Below are 13,663 nucleotides of genomic sequence, written 5' to 3'. Positions count from 1 at the left end.
CTTGAGTGAGTCTGCCTTGGCAGACACATAAATGCGCCCAGAACCCGGCTGTGGATTGATGGGTTGAGGAAGAGGGGAGTGTCAAAGATAGCGACCATGGCGGGAGAAACAAAGGACGTTTGGGTTGCTCTTATGGGTGTTACTGGCTCTGGGAAAAGCACATTTATTTCCCATTGCACTGGCCAGAAAGTCACTGTCGGAAATGGCCTCCAATCCTGTGAGTATTGCCCCTGTTGCGGCGATCATCTTCTCATACGCAACTAGGTACACGCAATGTAGAGGTCTTCAGCTTCACCTACCGAACCGGACTCACGGTTCATTTGGTCGACACTCCAGGCTTTGACGACACAAACAGGCAAGATGGTGCTGTCCTTGGAGAGATCTCAGGATGGCTCAGCAAGACCTACACGGAACAGATCTACCTCAGCGGCATCCTTTACTTTCACCGTATCAGCGACATCCGGATGCAGGGCACGGGTAAAATGAACATGTGGCTACTCCGAAAGCTCTGTGGCCGTGGGGCGGTGAATAAAGTCGTTCTTACTACCACCATGTGGGAGCTGGTCGAGAAGAGCACGGCTGAGCAGAGGCTGAAAGAGTTGGAGGAGACGGAGGAGTTTTGGGGATATATGAAGAAGAACGGGGCAGGAGTTCACCGACACTACAACAACAAAGAGTCGGCACTAAATGTCCTCAGTCGGTTCGTGCCTCAGGAGCTGAATGTCGAGCCCGAGGTTATAAAGCTAGCTATACAGACTGAGCTGGCTGACGATCACAAAACCCTTGACCAAACCGGCGCAGGAAAGATGCTCAACGCGGAATGGGCTCAGGAGAAGGAGTCTCTCGAGAATGAGCTTGTCCAAGTCCACGAAGCCATCAAGACGGCGGCTCAGGAACGTGACATGAACACAGCCAAGCTTCTACAAGAACAACAAGAGGAAATGAAGAAATCTGTCGAAAGGATGCGAGTCGAGCAGGAGAAGCTCAGGGTCACGATGGAGCAGTTGCATGCTGAGCGACTAGCCAAGATGAAGGAGATGTTGGAGCAACAGAGAGACGCCACTGACTCTCTGAATGCAGACTTGTGGGAGAAGGAGAGGCAACGACAACAAGAGCAGAAACGCCACGAGGAGGAGAGGCTCCGAAACAAGAAACTGGCAGCCGAACAGCAGAAGGCTATCCGTGATCTGACAGCGAAGCTAAGCCCTGCCCAATCTCCCAGTGCTGCTGAGCCACCACCTTGGACTCCACCGGCACCTGAAGCACATAAGCCAGCAGGAACAAGGTATGCATGACTTACTCTGGACCTGTTTCACAGTCACTAACAAAATGATAGTTGGCATCTTCAGCACACCCAAAGCCAGGATACCGTCTTCAGCCCTCACTGGACGCTCGACTTTACTCCTGACGGGAAGAAGCTGATCGCCGGTCACAATCAAAAAATGATTTCGGTTTTCAGTCGCAACGACCAAGGGCAATACCACATCACACAAGAGTTCAAATGCTGGAGCACGAGCAAGTGGAAACGAAAGAAGTATAGCCGAATCGCCATCACCATGAGACCAGACGGCCGTACAATTGCCGTATCCGCCGACAACCGACGCATCCAAATTTACGAGTTGGATGGTTTAGGAATGTTTCGTGAGATACAAAAACTTGATCAGAAGGCCATGATGATGACCTCGACGGTAGACGGCGAGTACCTGGTGTCTGTCACGAATATGTTTGACGGCAAGGTCCAGGTTTGGAAGGGGTTCAATGCCCCTTTGACCATGAGGTGCGTTGAAGAGAAGATCGTCGAGGACCTCGGGGGTAGCGTCGCCAAACATATGGCCTTGAGTTCAGATGGGCGCCTAGCCTTGGTGTTGAGTGACAAGGTCATCTTGTGTGCCCTCGACAGGTCCACGGGAACTCTCACCAAAACACAGGAACTACCTTCAGACTTGAGCACGATCGAGAGACTGGCATGGGCTCCAGATGGCCGCACCCTGGCGTTCTCGGGGTCTAGAAAAGAGCACGTCGAGATCTGGACCGCAGGACACGACGGGCAAATGCGGCAGGCGGCAAAACTCGACACGCCGTTTGACTGGTGCAGACGCATGTGTTTCTCGCCTGATGGCAATTTATTGGCCATTGCGTATGAATTTCAGGGCTGGTGTATGTGGAAGAGGGATGAGAGGAGCAAAGATGGATGGACCATGGTGTTGAATCGTCTAGCTGACGAGACGGATCCGAAAGCGATGGCTTTTCACCCTGATGGACAGTCGATCGTGCTTGCATATATGAAGCATCAGCTTGTCTGGAGTATTGTGAGAAAATGAGAGGGTTTACCTGGGCAGTTATACAGTACTTCTCCTTAGTTGATCTCGTGTGCTATGGCGTTTGGTCGTTATCTTTCATTAACATCTAATATCTATGTATGCCTCTTGTGTACGGGAAGAATTGAGCCTGTCCAAGTCTCCAAGAGCATTGAGAATACCTCACATCATGTACTCCCAACGATACAGACAGCCCCTAGCCCTCGACAACTTCCACCTTAACCTCTCTTTTCAGCATAGGCAATCCTGACTCCTTTCTCAGAATTGGAGGCTTTAGTTGCTTCTTCTCTGGTAAGCCATCTCCGAATGCCAATTCTGCAAACTCGGGTCCAGAAACATCCGTCACCCACTGACGGTTCGGGATCATCATCAGCTGCGTCACGCCGTCTCTGCCCTTGACCATAACCTGGATGTCAGGGCCACCATTCACGACTGTGAGGTTGACGCCGTCGCTCCGGTACGCGATCAACAGGGTCTAAAGCGCCGTGCGTATGCCTGTGTACCCTAGTTTGCCCACTTCTGCCGCTAGTGCAACCTGCGGCTGATTATCCATCGTCCATGCCGACACGGAGCTCAGGCCCGCGCCGAGAAGCTCAAAGACCTCATGCTGGATACCGACGTACATACGGTCAGCTCGCCCGTGACGTGTTATGAGCCAGTCTTCGACAAAAACCTCGTTGCTAAAGATGACGAGACCCACGGCGACCTTCCATGTAGTTGTAAATCAACGGGCCATGGCGGGTGTCATCACCTTTTTCCACTTGAGTACCTTGAATATCAAATCTACCACGGTGGTGGAGCCATTCAGATATGAAATCTTGAAAACTCAGGAGCTGCATCTTGTATGCCGTGGTAGAGAATGTCAACTTACAATGTTGTGAGGGATTCCAGGGACGCCGCTGCGATCAGATGGCAGAGGAAGGTTAACAATGATGTTGACGGCCGCTAATGCTCCGTTGATGATACCAATATCTGTCGAGTAGGCGCCCAGGCCAACACCATCAAAGGTAGAGTCCCAGAAGCCGGTGGTTGCATCCAGAATCGATGTGGTAAGTTGTAGACTCTCAGAAGGGCTTGACGATACGGGCAGCGCCAGCCCAGGGAACCCTATTGCTAATCAAGTCCTCAAAGTTGCCTTTGTTGAGGTGATCTTCCCACTTAGGTGCTATAGCCCTGTCACACAGGCTAGCTCTGTGGAGGGCAGCCGCTGACCAGCCGAGGAGCAGAGAGACCAGAGTGAGAAGGGTGAGGTTCCTTCCGGTAAGCTTCTCCCATAGGTAAAAAAGGGATTGGAAGATAAAGCTTTCGGTTCAGTAGGTTCTGGAGGCTCCGCGCGGCGCGGCTGACCTTGTCGATGATGTGGGCTGCTATCTTTCGCAGTGCCTCGAGGACAAAGTCGGCGATGTCCTTGCCTACTCGCTTCATAAAGGTCCCAAAGCTGCACTTTCTTTCTGATTAGGTCCCAAATATCGTTTCCAAGAGTCTTGGCCAGATCTCCCAACGCATTGATGACCGTCTTGATCTCGTCGATGGCTTCGGTCAATAATATGGCGCTATCTGGACCGGAAATACCTCCCATGTCAGAATTCCAAAGCACCGGATTGATTGACGACACGGGAGCTCGCTTTGCTATTCTCTGCATCTCACACATGTAGTTCTGGGACGATTGGTTCATGAAAATTGTAGCCAGTCTCCCCCTTGATCTTGTGTTCCGATTTGGTGAACCTTTCAGTGTAGGTCATGAGTTGGCAAAGGTCGTAGACGCGGAGCCTTGGTGGTCGTCTAGAAGAGATATAACGATACCACTCGAGTATCAGTGGTGGGCCAGGCATTGCGACCCTGATTCTTTGGATTTCAACTGGGAGTGGGATCAAAAAAGGGGAGCCGGACAAGACCGTGATGAAGGCAAGTTTTTCTCCTTTTTCCCCACTTCACACGCTTATGCCTATCGCAGTGCACAATCAATTACACATGACCTACCCCAAGGGCCAAGTATTTAATATACAGGGGGAGCAAAGCGTAGTCACTTTTGGTTCACATTTTACACGTCATGGGGCATGGCCCTACATCGATTATAAGTAAGTGTGCGACATAACCTCAACCGTAGCGACCAGAGAACAGTTAATAACAATACCAACGTATAGGTGGAACTTTATTTTCAACTGAGAGATAAACTTCACTCTCAGAGCTGTCAACGACGGGGGACTGGAGATCATCTCTGAAATTAAAGTCAACACACAACAAACGGACTATTATGGGCCAAGTCCATCCAAAAGATGGAAGCAATGTATTGACAGTATGACTGAGCATGTCAAAGGTGTTCCTGAAAATCTTAAGAAGGCCATCTTCAACGATCTCGATGAGGGCCTTAAGAACCAGCAAATGATGCATCTCCCTGGTGAGGGTTTATTCCTCTTGAGCGATCCCACTTTCAATCAACGAGGAGATCTGCTGGCAAATCTGACGTGGAATGGGTAAGCCCGAGCACGTCTCTTATAGTGGTGTCCTTGATGCTGACAAGCTGTAGAAAAGTAGCTGCTGCAGCCGAGAACGGCGAAAGTCTGGCCAACCTCTCTGACGAAGAAGACATCTGGGAGCCCGACCTTAGCATTGTGGCGCATCTGCCTGCACGTCAGCGGCGATATGCCCTTGACGATTCAGTACTTAGCGTCTTCCATGCTGTTGCGCTTGGGGGTCTACACCCGAACCTCCCAGAGGTTGATGAGCATGCGGCTGAAACGCAGTACAGGGTCGTCGTAGATTTTGCCTTCTTCCAGATTCTGCAGGCATTTGACTCTCTTGACAATTTCTGCGAGGTTCAATTTCCAGGCGGCCATATATGACCACTCCATGGGATTATGGCTTTGGGCTTTCAGAGCTTGCATCCATGGCTCGCTAGCGAGTCGCCGATCAGCGGCAGCTTTCAGATCGGAACCTCTGTCTCCAAAGATGGTCTTGTGCGTCGCTTTGCCAGTGGCGGGCTGCCAAAGAACTCGGAGGAGTAGCCAGTCTTCGTACTTTAGCTTAGAGGCTGAGCAAAAAGCATTTGGGCCGATGTTGGAAATGTCAAGACCGTACGGGTCGGCCGTTGCATGTCTCTGACCAACGATGTCTGCCCAGTCCCGAGGTGTGGAGGGAATAGGATATGGATCCATACTTGCAGAGAATGAAATCTTGGTCAATCAGATGGAAGATGGCTGGCTAGTGCGACGAGGTCAAATGAAGGATTGAATGATGAATGGTTGTGATTCAGAGTCTTTGAGGAGAGATCCAGTCGTCTTATTCAATCTGGGCTGTCCTTCGCGACGGTGTTGGTCGTTGGTTGATCTTCAGGGCAGGCCACCCGGTCGGCGCGTAGGTAACCAAAATAGACCGCAAAAATGCCGCGCGGCTAGATGCCCCCCACGCCGGGCCTTGTAGAGAAAATGCAAGCGCCGTAGAAAAAGTGATACCAGCAATTCTATTTCGAGATGTGCCTTGAATCTCATGGGTGTTGTTGTGGTGCGTGCTTCTGTGTCGTGAGTGGGGATTCCCCAGGCAACAGGGATGGTTGGATTTCTTGCCTTAGGCGACAAGGCCTGTGGGAACAGGCACCCCAACCATGAGCAAATGAAGCTCGCAATAGACAGTAGAGAACATTAATCGAAGCAGATGATGGCTAAAAGAAGCGTAGGTCATGCGCCTATAGAAGCCTCTGTACGAGAAAAGCCACCGCCAACAATGAAGATACAGTCTCGTTCAGGCGGATGCGAGATGTAGCAACATCCATATTCCAAGACTGCACCACAGAGGGTTCACAAAATCGTTGAAAGTTCATTCCCTTCACCATATCCCATATGAAACTCGACCATCGTATCTACATCACATTGGAGGAGAGTGATTCTAGATAAGAATGATTGTATGCTGCCCTGCTGCATCGCGATGCACTGAGGGTATGTCCACGCCATCTCTCCGCCAGTAGTTCAAACACCGAGTGACATTCCCACCTTGTTCGGCGTCTTCAGTTCCACGTGCCGGAAGCCCGGTCCCGTCAGAACCTTGTAACTCGTCTGCGACAAAGTCGTTTTCTTCAAAAAGCCTCGATGGCGGAGCATCGGCCTCTGCTAGCGGTGCTACCTCTGGTAATAAAGTAGGAGGAGAATCGATACCGTAGTTTGACAAATGCCCCATGCCCACTCTTCGGTAGACTCCTCGTGAAGGTGTCACTGGGGTCAGAACGAGGCAATGAATCTCAAACTTGTCCGACAACCTGTCAACCCGAGATCTTAGGATGAAGACGTAAAACGGAAACGTCACTTCATACCCATCGACATCCCAGTAACAGTACAACGGCTGCTGAGTTGGGGGGTTAAGAAAGATTAGGGCCTTGCGCGAGTTGTTTGCTCGCGCGTCCTCTTCCCTTACAACAAACATGGTTCCTCTAAGGCCAAGTCTGCCGTCGGCCAGCTGTGCAAACTTGTCACCTTTCAATGGGGTAGTGTAGGCTTCGAGAATGTCGAAAGACCAAGTGGAACTGGATGTGCCGCGGTAGTCAATTTCCACCTCGCCGTCAACAGATGCCCAGGACCAAGTGGGTGCGCGATACCCAACCGGGTGATCGTTCGCCCTCGATGGCTTTCGAGAACGCTTGGTGTGAGCCCTCGCCCAGCAAATCTCGGATCGCAAATTGGCAGACCATAGGCCTGCATAGTATGGTGTCTGGAGCCGAGAATGAAACCTCCGTGCAAGACCAGACAGGGCAGCGAGTTTGTCGTTTGGATCGGAAAGGGCCAAAGGACTATACATCTGCACCATTTTGTGCCAGAGATCTAGACACTGCGCCTTTGTCAATTGGTCAAGGCGGTTGATGGAGAACAATTCGGAATCTTGCTGAGCATCGGAGTCCTGGAAAATTGACAGAGGGAGATATCTTAGAGGGTAGTCAAAGGTATTGTTGAGCGAAGGGTTGGAAATGTCGGTCGCCTCGCAGCTGAGCTCTTCGGAACATTCGAAGAAGAGTTGGGATCGGGTAAAACTGACGTTTCTTGTCGCCAAGCATCGCTCTTGAAAGACCCAACCTCGACTGTATAGAATTTGCTCATCGAGATGGGTAAAGACGCGCGCGTCGCCTTCGAACCACCATAACTTTGGTGCTGTGTTTGTGGGCGAGCCTGAAGGCGTGGGTGCCTTGTGTGACAAGAAGGACAAAGGACTTTGGTCGGGAAACAAAGGGCGCGAGCTATCGGAGGCAAATGTGGCAGCGATGTTGGCGTATGCATTGTGGTACACCTTGTCCATTACTGCGAGTTCTCGGGCGAGGTCATCTTCAGAGTCCTGTATGATGCACTGCCATCGCTGTTGGCGCTTTGCGTCGTATCGAGATTGAGGGACTCACCAGGGAATCGATCCATAAGTAGGGAACACTGAGTTGATGAGCTACTTGCGCAGTCTCGGAAAACAGTCTTGGGAGTGTCTCGGCAGGAATGCCCTCTGAGAACGTGACTAGTGTGTCACTCGTCAATGTGAGCTGCTCCGACTCACCCCATCTGTGACTGAGAGTGATGTACTCGCTCCCCGAAGGGACATGCTCGCGATTGACAACTTTGACGCTGATGGCATTGTTGGGTTTCTGTACATGCAACGCTCTCGACGGAAACCATTGACTCTCCTTGCGACACTTTGCATGCTCCTGTTTGCAGTTGTTGACGCGATCGGCGAGGTAGGACAGTGCGCGTTGGGAGGCTGCATATTCGGTCTCATCAGAAAAGCTGCGACATGGAGGATTATCGCTCAGGATAGCCTTTGTCTCTAAGCGTGAGATTTTGTTATCAGGGAGCCATATTCTTAACCACAGCCCCTCGTAGTTGAGCGTCGCTGCAGTCTTGACCCTGGGGCAGAGGATGTGAAAGTCTTGAACCGCGACAGCCTCAGCATCAAGGGCAGATGTGATCAAGTGAAATATCCTAGTACACCACCAACAGCCTGCTTGAACACCAGCCACAAGCTCCGAGGGCTGCCGATGGATCGTGACGTCTTGGTGTCGGCGCAGTAAACTGCCGAGGCTGAGGAATGAGACGAACTTGCGATGGGCTGGCTCATTCACGACGCGACTACAGCGGGAGCATTCTGAATCAGAAACAAGAGTTGGCCGAGACAAAGGCATCGGCGATACGAGAATTAATTGCGACTGTCAAACCATGGGCAAAGGAGATTGTTCAGCTGCGTCTTGCTTTGTTCTGGTGCTCATGCACGTAATCACCGCATCCTGGCCGCTAAATCACTGGCATGTTCTTGGTAAGCAACAGCGCCAATGTGCGCTGAATGTTCCAAAACCTCGTTCCGCAATTAACTAAGAAGCAAGTCTCAATTCAAGGAGCAGTAAAAACGTCTCCTACAGAGCCGTTTTCTCAAATGCGTTATTCTAATTGCTCATGACCGCCCGTGTTGACCATAGGCGCGTAAAGTGGCTGGTCACGCGTCACTGTGGAGACCGCATCTTCACCGCTTTTGCCACTAACAACAAACAAGCAACCAAAAGTGGCAGAAACATTGACATCACCATAAACATCCACGGATCACAGAGGAGAGATATCTAAGAACGACGAGCCCGCTACCGTCTCTTCTCAAAACCACATCTCGGCCGCCATCTCTGTGCGATCCTCCTCCCCCATCATGTCCACGACCCCAACGAGCAAGGAGTACCGCGGCTCCAAGCACCCTCGATATGCGCTCCGCAAACAAGAATTCCATCAGCTCTCCGACATTCAGCACAAGCTCGACAAATTATACAAGATCACCGAGTTCGATAATGATGCGCTGGAGAAGATCTCCATTGTACGAGGTTCCTCTTTCAATATCGACGACGACGACCCGATCGACCTTGATCCGAGATTCTTTCTTCCTGGCCCCATCGAGAACATGGAATATGGGGTGGATGTCCTCGACAAGACTGAAGGACTATGTCGGCGCAGGTGGCCCCAACTAGAACCGATCAAGAACCATCAGATCCGAAAAGAAACACAGAGGCTCGCTGATCCAGAGGTGCATCCCAACCAGCGGTACAATTACTTGCGCGCGACATACGAAGCAAATATGAGGGAGGCTGCGCTGCTGGCTGTGTTCTGCCAGGAAGCAGCCAAGGTAGAATCGAGTTGGGCGACTCATGGGTAAGAATTTGCCCTTCTTTCTTGGGCACACCCTGTTTCTGACGCCTAGTAAAGATACATCCATGGCCGTAAAGCCCCATGTTCTGAACGAATCTGGTTCTCGACCGACAACGACCAACCATTCCGAGATTTCTGGACGAGCGGCGAATACTACAGGTGGAAGCGTGGCGCTGGTACATTCGATTGCCACAATCCCAATGTCCCGCATGCAGTTGCTACGGTGTACGACTCATCGCGTCCGCTTCACCAAGGGATGCTTCGTAGCGAACTACGGGTAGCAGTTGGCCTTCTCAGGGAGCAGATCCGTCGTACCCGCGTCTATGTTGACCATTACATCTATCCTGTAAGTTCATCGTCTGACAAACCCATTCAATGACCCGCCACACGTTCTGACACCATCCAGGTTCTAGTTGTTAGCTTCCATGGTCGATTTTCTGCTCGTATAACCCAGGCATATTTCCAGAATGCCAAAGTTGTCGTTCGACCATCACGTCTCATCGATCTCCACACTCCAGTCATGTCCACAGATGTTGGACTCGTTATCAGATGGCTCAATAGCAGAGCTGTCGGAGAGACACGCTTGCCCATACCCGAGGCCGAGCAATTTGATGACCCTGTACCTACTGAGGTGGAGGTGTCTGATGTGAAGGGCATGTCTAACAAGACGATTGATGTTCGGTAGGGAATAGAGTTTAGCTCCCCATAAGACCTGGGGCACGTTTTAGCGACGCGTTGTTTTTACTGGCGGTTTGGAAGAGTTTGGAGTTTGGAGTTTCACCTTGACCGAGTCATGAATTGTATTTGGAACATGAACCTTTCGAGATCAGTCAGGTTTAATGATGAATGATGGATGAATTGAGTTATTCTCGCCTTCAATCCCTACAATAGGTACATAATGCCACTGCCCAACCCACACTACGCCTTCGCGACCTCTACACCCCAACCCTAACCTGAATAGGCAATCAGTGGTTTTGTCTGGCTGTCAGTGTTCGGTTTTGCGACAGTCGAGTTCCGGAACTTATCACAGGCCCCCTCCACCAGAATGAGCATGTATTTTAGTTGTTAGCTCAATTGCTTTTCCCACTACTGAACATCACGGAGATGAGGTTAGACAATCTCAGATGTCTTTCCAATAAAGCAAAAGAAAATTCCCCCTTGTCAACCATGTTTAGACATCTTCATTGCTCTCATCGTCAAATGCTTAGGGCTAGATACTCTTCTATTTTTTCAATGACATAGATGTCAGCCACATACTCAAATAATACACTCAAAGACACACGGCAACATCAAACCCCAATGCTGCAAAACACCGTAAACCTAAATAAAGTGAAGCTTCTATAGCCATAGAAACCTAGTGGCAAGAAGATGAGCCCCGCAGTGCAAAATGCCACCTTTCCTTTTCCCATAAAAGGTTATATTTCCTGGCTTGTTTCTTTGGCTTTCCATCTACACTTCCATCGAGCTGGGGGGGCTTGAAAGGATGATCATTCGGACTGGGATGGGTGGTGGAGGCCTCTCGATGGGACGATTGTTCGGTTTGGTGACGGTAATAGAAATAAGGTTATTAGGAAAAGCTTGATCTGTTGTTAATGGGGTTATTCACGGGGAGGTTGGAAAAGTTAAACACGGTGGCAGGAAGAGACCTGACTCTGATATATAATAAATCCGAACACACGGAGGGCTAGATACACAATGCCACTGCCCAACCCACACTACGCCTTCGCGACCTCTACCTTGGCCGAGTGAATAAACTCATCGCTAAAGGCGTAGTCGTTATACCCCTCGTTACTCTTGAAAGCATAAAACAGCTCCCTCTTGTAAGGCGTGAACGGCACTCCATTCTTGACCCGAAACACCAAATCCGGGTTCGAAACGAACCATCGACCAAAGGCAACCACAACGTCCCACTTCTTATAGTGCCCGTCCACCGCTTGGTATACGTTGTGAGGCAGATAACCACCAGCCACCATGACAGGAGATTGGTTGTCCCACGCCTCGAGAATAAAGTCGAGGCTCTGCTTCTTCTCCCCAAAAGGATTCACGACATCTGAGGCCAGACCGATATCACGGTCGGTAACAGTAGGATTGGCCCGTGGCTCAACAAAGGATAGGTATGCGAGCTTGTAGCCGGCCTTCTTGAGCTCCCCGATGATGTAGCTTGATTGCTCCCACGTGTTAATCGTGTAGGCGCCTTGAAAGGTTGCAAAGGGGCTGAGGCGAATGGCAGTTCTTTCGGCACCAATCTCCTCAACAACAGCCTTGACAACCTCAAGTAGGAAGCGAGCTCGGTTCTCAATGGAGCCACCCCATTTATCAGTTCGATCATTGATGCTGCTGGACAGGAACTGGTCGATGAGAAACCCGTGAGCGCCATGGATCTCAACGCCATCGCCGCCAGCATCAATAACCTTGCGGGCAGCAGATCGAAAGTCTTGCACTTTTTCCCAGATTTCTTCCTCAGTCAGGGGAGTAGGGGGAATCGAGCGACCCTCCAACTGTTTGTTGGTGCTGGAATAGTACTTCAGCCCCTGGCTTTGGAGGAGCTCGGGGGAGGCCGCACGGCCCAAATCCCAGAGCTGCTGAAAGATGAAGCATCCCTTGGCGTGGACAGCGTCGTAGATGCGACCCCAGGCTGCGACTTGCTCGGGCGAAGAGATTCCAGGAGTGTGGGGAGCGGCCTCGGCGGACTTGGAGATGCCGGTGGCTTCACTGACAAGGAGGGTACCAGGTGTCGATGCTCGGTCGGCGTAGTACTGGGTCATGATTTCCATGGGATGGTGCTCTTCATCGTTGCGAAGACGTGTGAGAGGGGCCAGAGCAATTCGATGGGAGAGGGTGGCGTTTCCCAACTTGAGGGGCTTCCAGAGGTTTGACTGAGGGGCAGACATGATGAGTGGTGTATGTGGAAGTTGTTGTTAAGAGGAAGCGATGCTGTAAGGCAGAGGATTGCTTGATAGTGAAGAGAGAAGACACTAGACTAAGGAGAGATCTATCAGCCTTTATAGAAACTCAACCACACACAATCGAGCTCAGGGTCAAGATGTGCTTGGTGTAGCACCCCTGCTTCGGCATCGCATGATGAAAGACTCATCGGAGGAATAGTCTTCCCACTTCTTAGTGGTATAATGAAAGGATTGAAACATAATAGCCAGTAGTTGGCTTGCTGCTTGCTAATCATGCTCATCCATGGCCAGGTGGACCTCGTATGGACAGTAGCCTTGTGGGTTCAACAACGTCTGCGTCCGAAAACCTATGATGCTTAGAAATCGACCCCTGTTTTTGCGTACGGAGATAAGGCTACTTCCAACGGATTTGAACCGGGGTTTACTTGCCGAATGACTCAATCGAAGACGTGAATCTCAAGATGGTATTCTCTTGTCAGAACGCACGATGGGCTGGGGGTCAGATGAACCCTGTAAATCTCATCGAGAACTACCGTACGAACTGACCAACCGGATATTACAGACAAGCGGAGACGACCCACATGTCAACGGGAGCTTATTTGACCAGGCGCTAGAGCAATTGTGTCAAGGATGTGACCTGCGTACCCTACGTCGACAGGATGATACGCAGTTGAGGCTTTTCCAGTGGAGTTACTGTTTGTTTTGGATGTCATCTAGGTGGCGGTGCGCTTAGCACGACATCTTTGGAAGTCTCAGCAATCTAGAGTAATCTTTGATGCAAAGCGCAACAGTCAGCAAGGGATATCGTAGGAGCATCGTTCTAAAGTTGCGTCTTGGAAATACGTACAAATACTGTAACGCGGGCAGAATCGATTAATTTCCTCTCATCAGCCTGCCTAGAAGTATTAAGTCGAACCTTTTTACCAGTAAGTTCAAGAATAACATAAACCTGGGCGCTGTAAACGTCAACTAAGCAGTCTGCACATTGCTGTAGGGTAGGCATGCTCAAGGCGGTTGCATAAATCCGAGGCTTTATGTTGAGACATGGGCGAATACTACATTACCTAGAGTGTTAGTGCGCCAAGCTGTTACCTCGCTGAGTGTTGTCTGTCAGGGGGCAGGGTGGCGGTTAGGCGAATTGGTACTTTACTAATGAATGCTGTGCATAGCTCTGGCGTTATGAATTTCTCCCAATGCTCTACATAATTACCACGGCCAAACTGTACACAAAAAGCGCCAGCAACGCGCGAAACCATTTTTCGCCTGTTGCTCAGAGTCGTCCAATGCACCTCGACCA

At 50.6% G+C, this 13,663-nt stretch overlaps 6 protein-coding genes across 6 annotated transcripts; 2 read left to right on the top strand and 4 right to left on the bottom strand.

The window, feature by feature from the left end:
- Positions 1 to 96: 96 nt before the first annotated feature.
- On the top strand, positions 97 to 1,295 carry NECHADRAFT_54176 (uncharacterized protein; the record flags this gene model as incomplete). Its single annotated transcript, XM_003047404.1, has 2 exons — positions 97 to 217; positions 265 to 1,295. 2 exons carry the CDS (start codon positions 97 to 99, stop codon positions 1,293 to 1,295), a joined length of 1,152 nt encoding a protein of 383 aa, XP_003047450.1.
- Positions 1,296 to 2,514: 1,219 nt separating this feature from the next.
- NECHADRAFT_87760 (uncharacterized protein) lies at positions 2,515 to 4,150 on the bottom strand (the record flags this gene model as incomplete). Its single annotated transcript, XM_003047233.1, has 5 exons — positions 2,515 to 2,793; positions 2,836 to 3,024; positions 3,190 to 3,425; positions 3,666 to 3,954; positions 4,082 to 4,150. 5 exons carry the CDS (start codon positions 4,148 to 4,150, stop codon positions 2,515 to 2,517), a joined length of 1,062 nt encoding a protein of 353 aa, XP_003047279.1.
- Positions 4,151 to 4,753: 603 nt separating this feature from the next.
- Positions 4,754 to 5,473, bottom strand: NECHADRAFT_102165 (uncharacterized protein; the record flags this gene model as incomplete). The annotated part of the gene is made up of 2 exons (XM_003047232.1): positions 4,754 to 4,966; positions 5,027 to 5,473. The coding sequence occupies 2 exons, from the start codon at positions 5,471 to 5,473 to the stop codon at positions 4,754 to 4,756; spliced, it is 660 nt and encodes a 219-aa protein (XP_003047278.1).
- Positions 5,474 to 6,200: 727 nt separating this feature from the next.
- On the bottom strand, positions 6,201 to 8,460 carry NECHADRAFT_87758 (uncharacterized protein; the record flags this gene model as incomplete). Its single annotated transcript, XM_003047231.1, has 2 exons — positions 6,201 to 7,631; positions 7,693 to 8,460. The coding sequence occupies 2 exons, from the start codon at positions 8,458 to 8,460 to the stop codon at positions 6,201 to 6,203; spliced, it is 2,199 nt and encodes a 732-aa protein (XP_003047277.1).
- A 509-nt stretch (positions 8,461 to 8,969) lies between these two features.
- Positions 8,970 to 10,145, top strand: NECHADRAFT_87757 (uncharacterized protein; the record flags this gene model as incomplete). The annotated part of the gene is made up of 3 exons (XM_003047403.1): positions 8,970 to 9,463; positions 9,518 to 9,806; positions 9,867 to 10,145. The coding sequence occupies 3 exons, from the start codon at positions 8,970 to 8,972 to the stop codon at positions 10,143 to 10,145; spliced, it is 1,062 nt and encodes a 353-aa protein (XP_003047449.1).
- A 1,030-nt stretch (positions 10,146 to 11,175) lies between these two features.
- On the bottom strand, positions 11,176 to 12,351 carry NECHADRAFT_53813 (uncharacterized protein; the record flags this gene model as incomplete). Its single annotated transcript, XM_003047230.1, has 1 exon — positions 11,176 to 12,351. The coding sequence occupies one exon, from the start codon at positions 12,349 to 12,351 to the stop codon at positions 11,176 to 11,178; it is 1,176 nt and encodes a 391-aa protein (XP_003047276.1).
- Between the last annotated feature and the right edge of the window lie 1,312 nt (positions 12,352 to 13,663).

The sequence above is a fragment of the Fusarium vanettenii genome, assembly GCF_000151355.1.
Source record: "Fusarium vanettenii 77-13-4 chromosome 12 genomic scaffold NECHAsca_15_chr12_5_0, whole genome shotgun sequence".
Taxonomy (NCBI): Eukaryota; Fungi; Ascomycota; class Sordariomycetes; order Hypocreales; family Nectriaceae; genus Fusarium; species Fusarium vanettenii.
The sequence above is the reverse complement of the archived record's forward strand: the minus strand, read 5'-3'. Positions and strand labels throughout refer to the sequence as shown.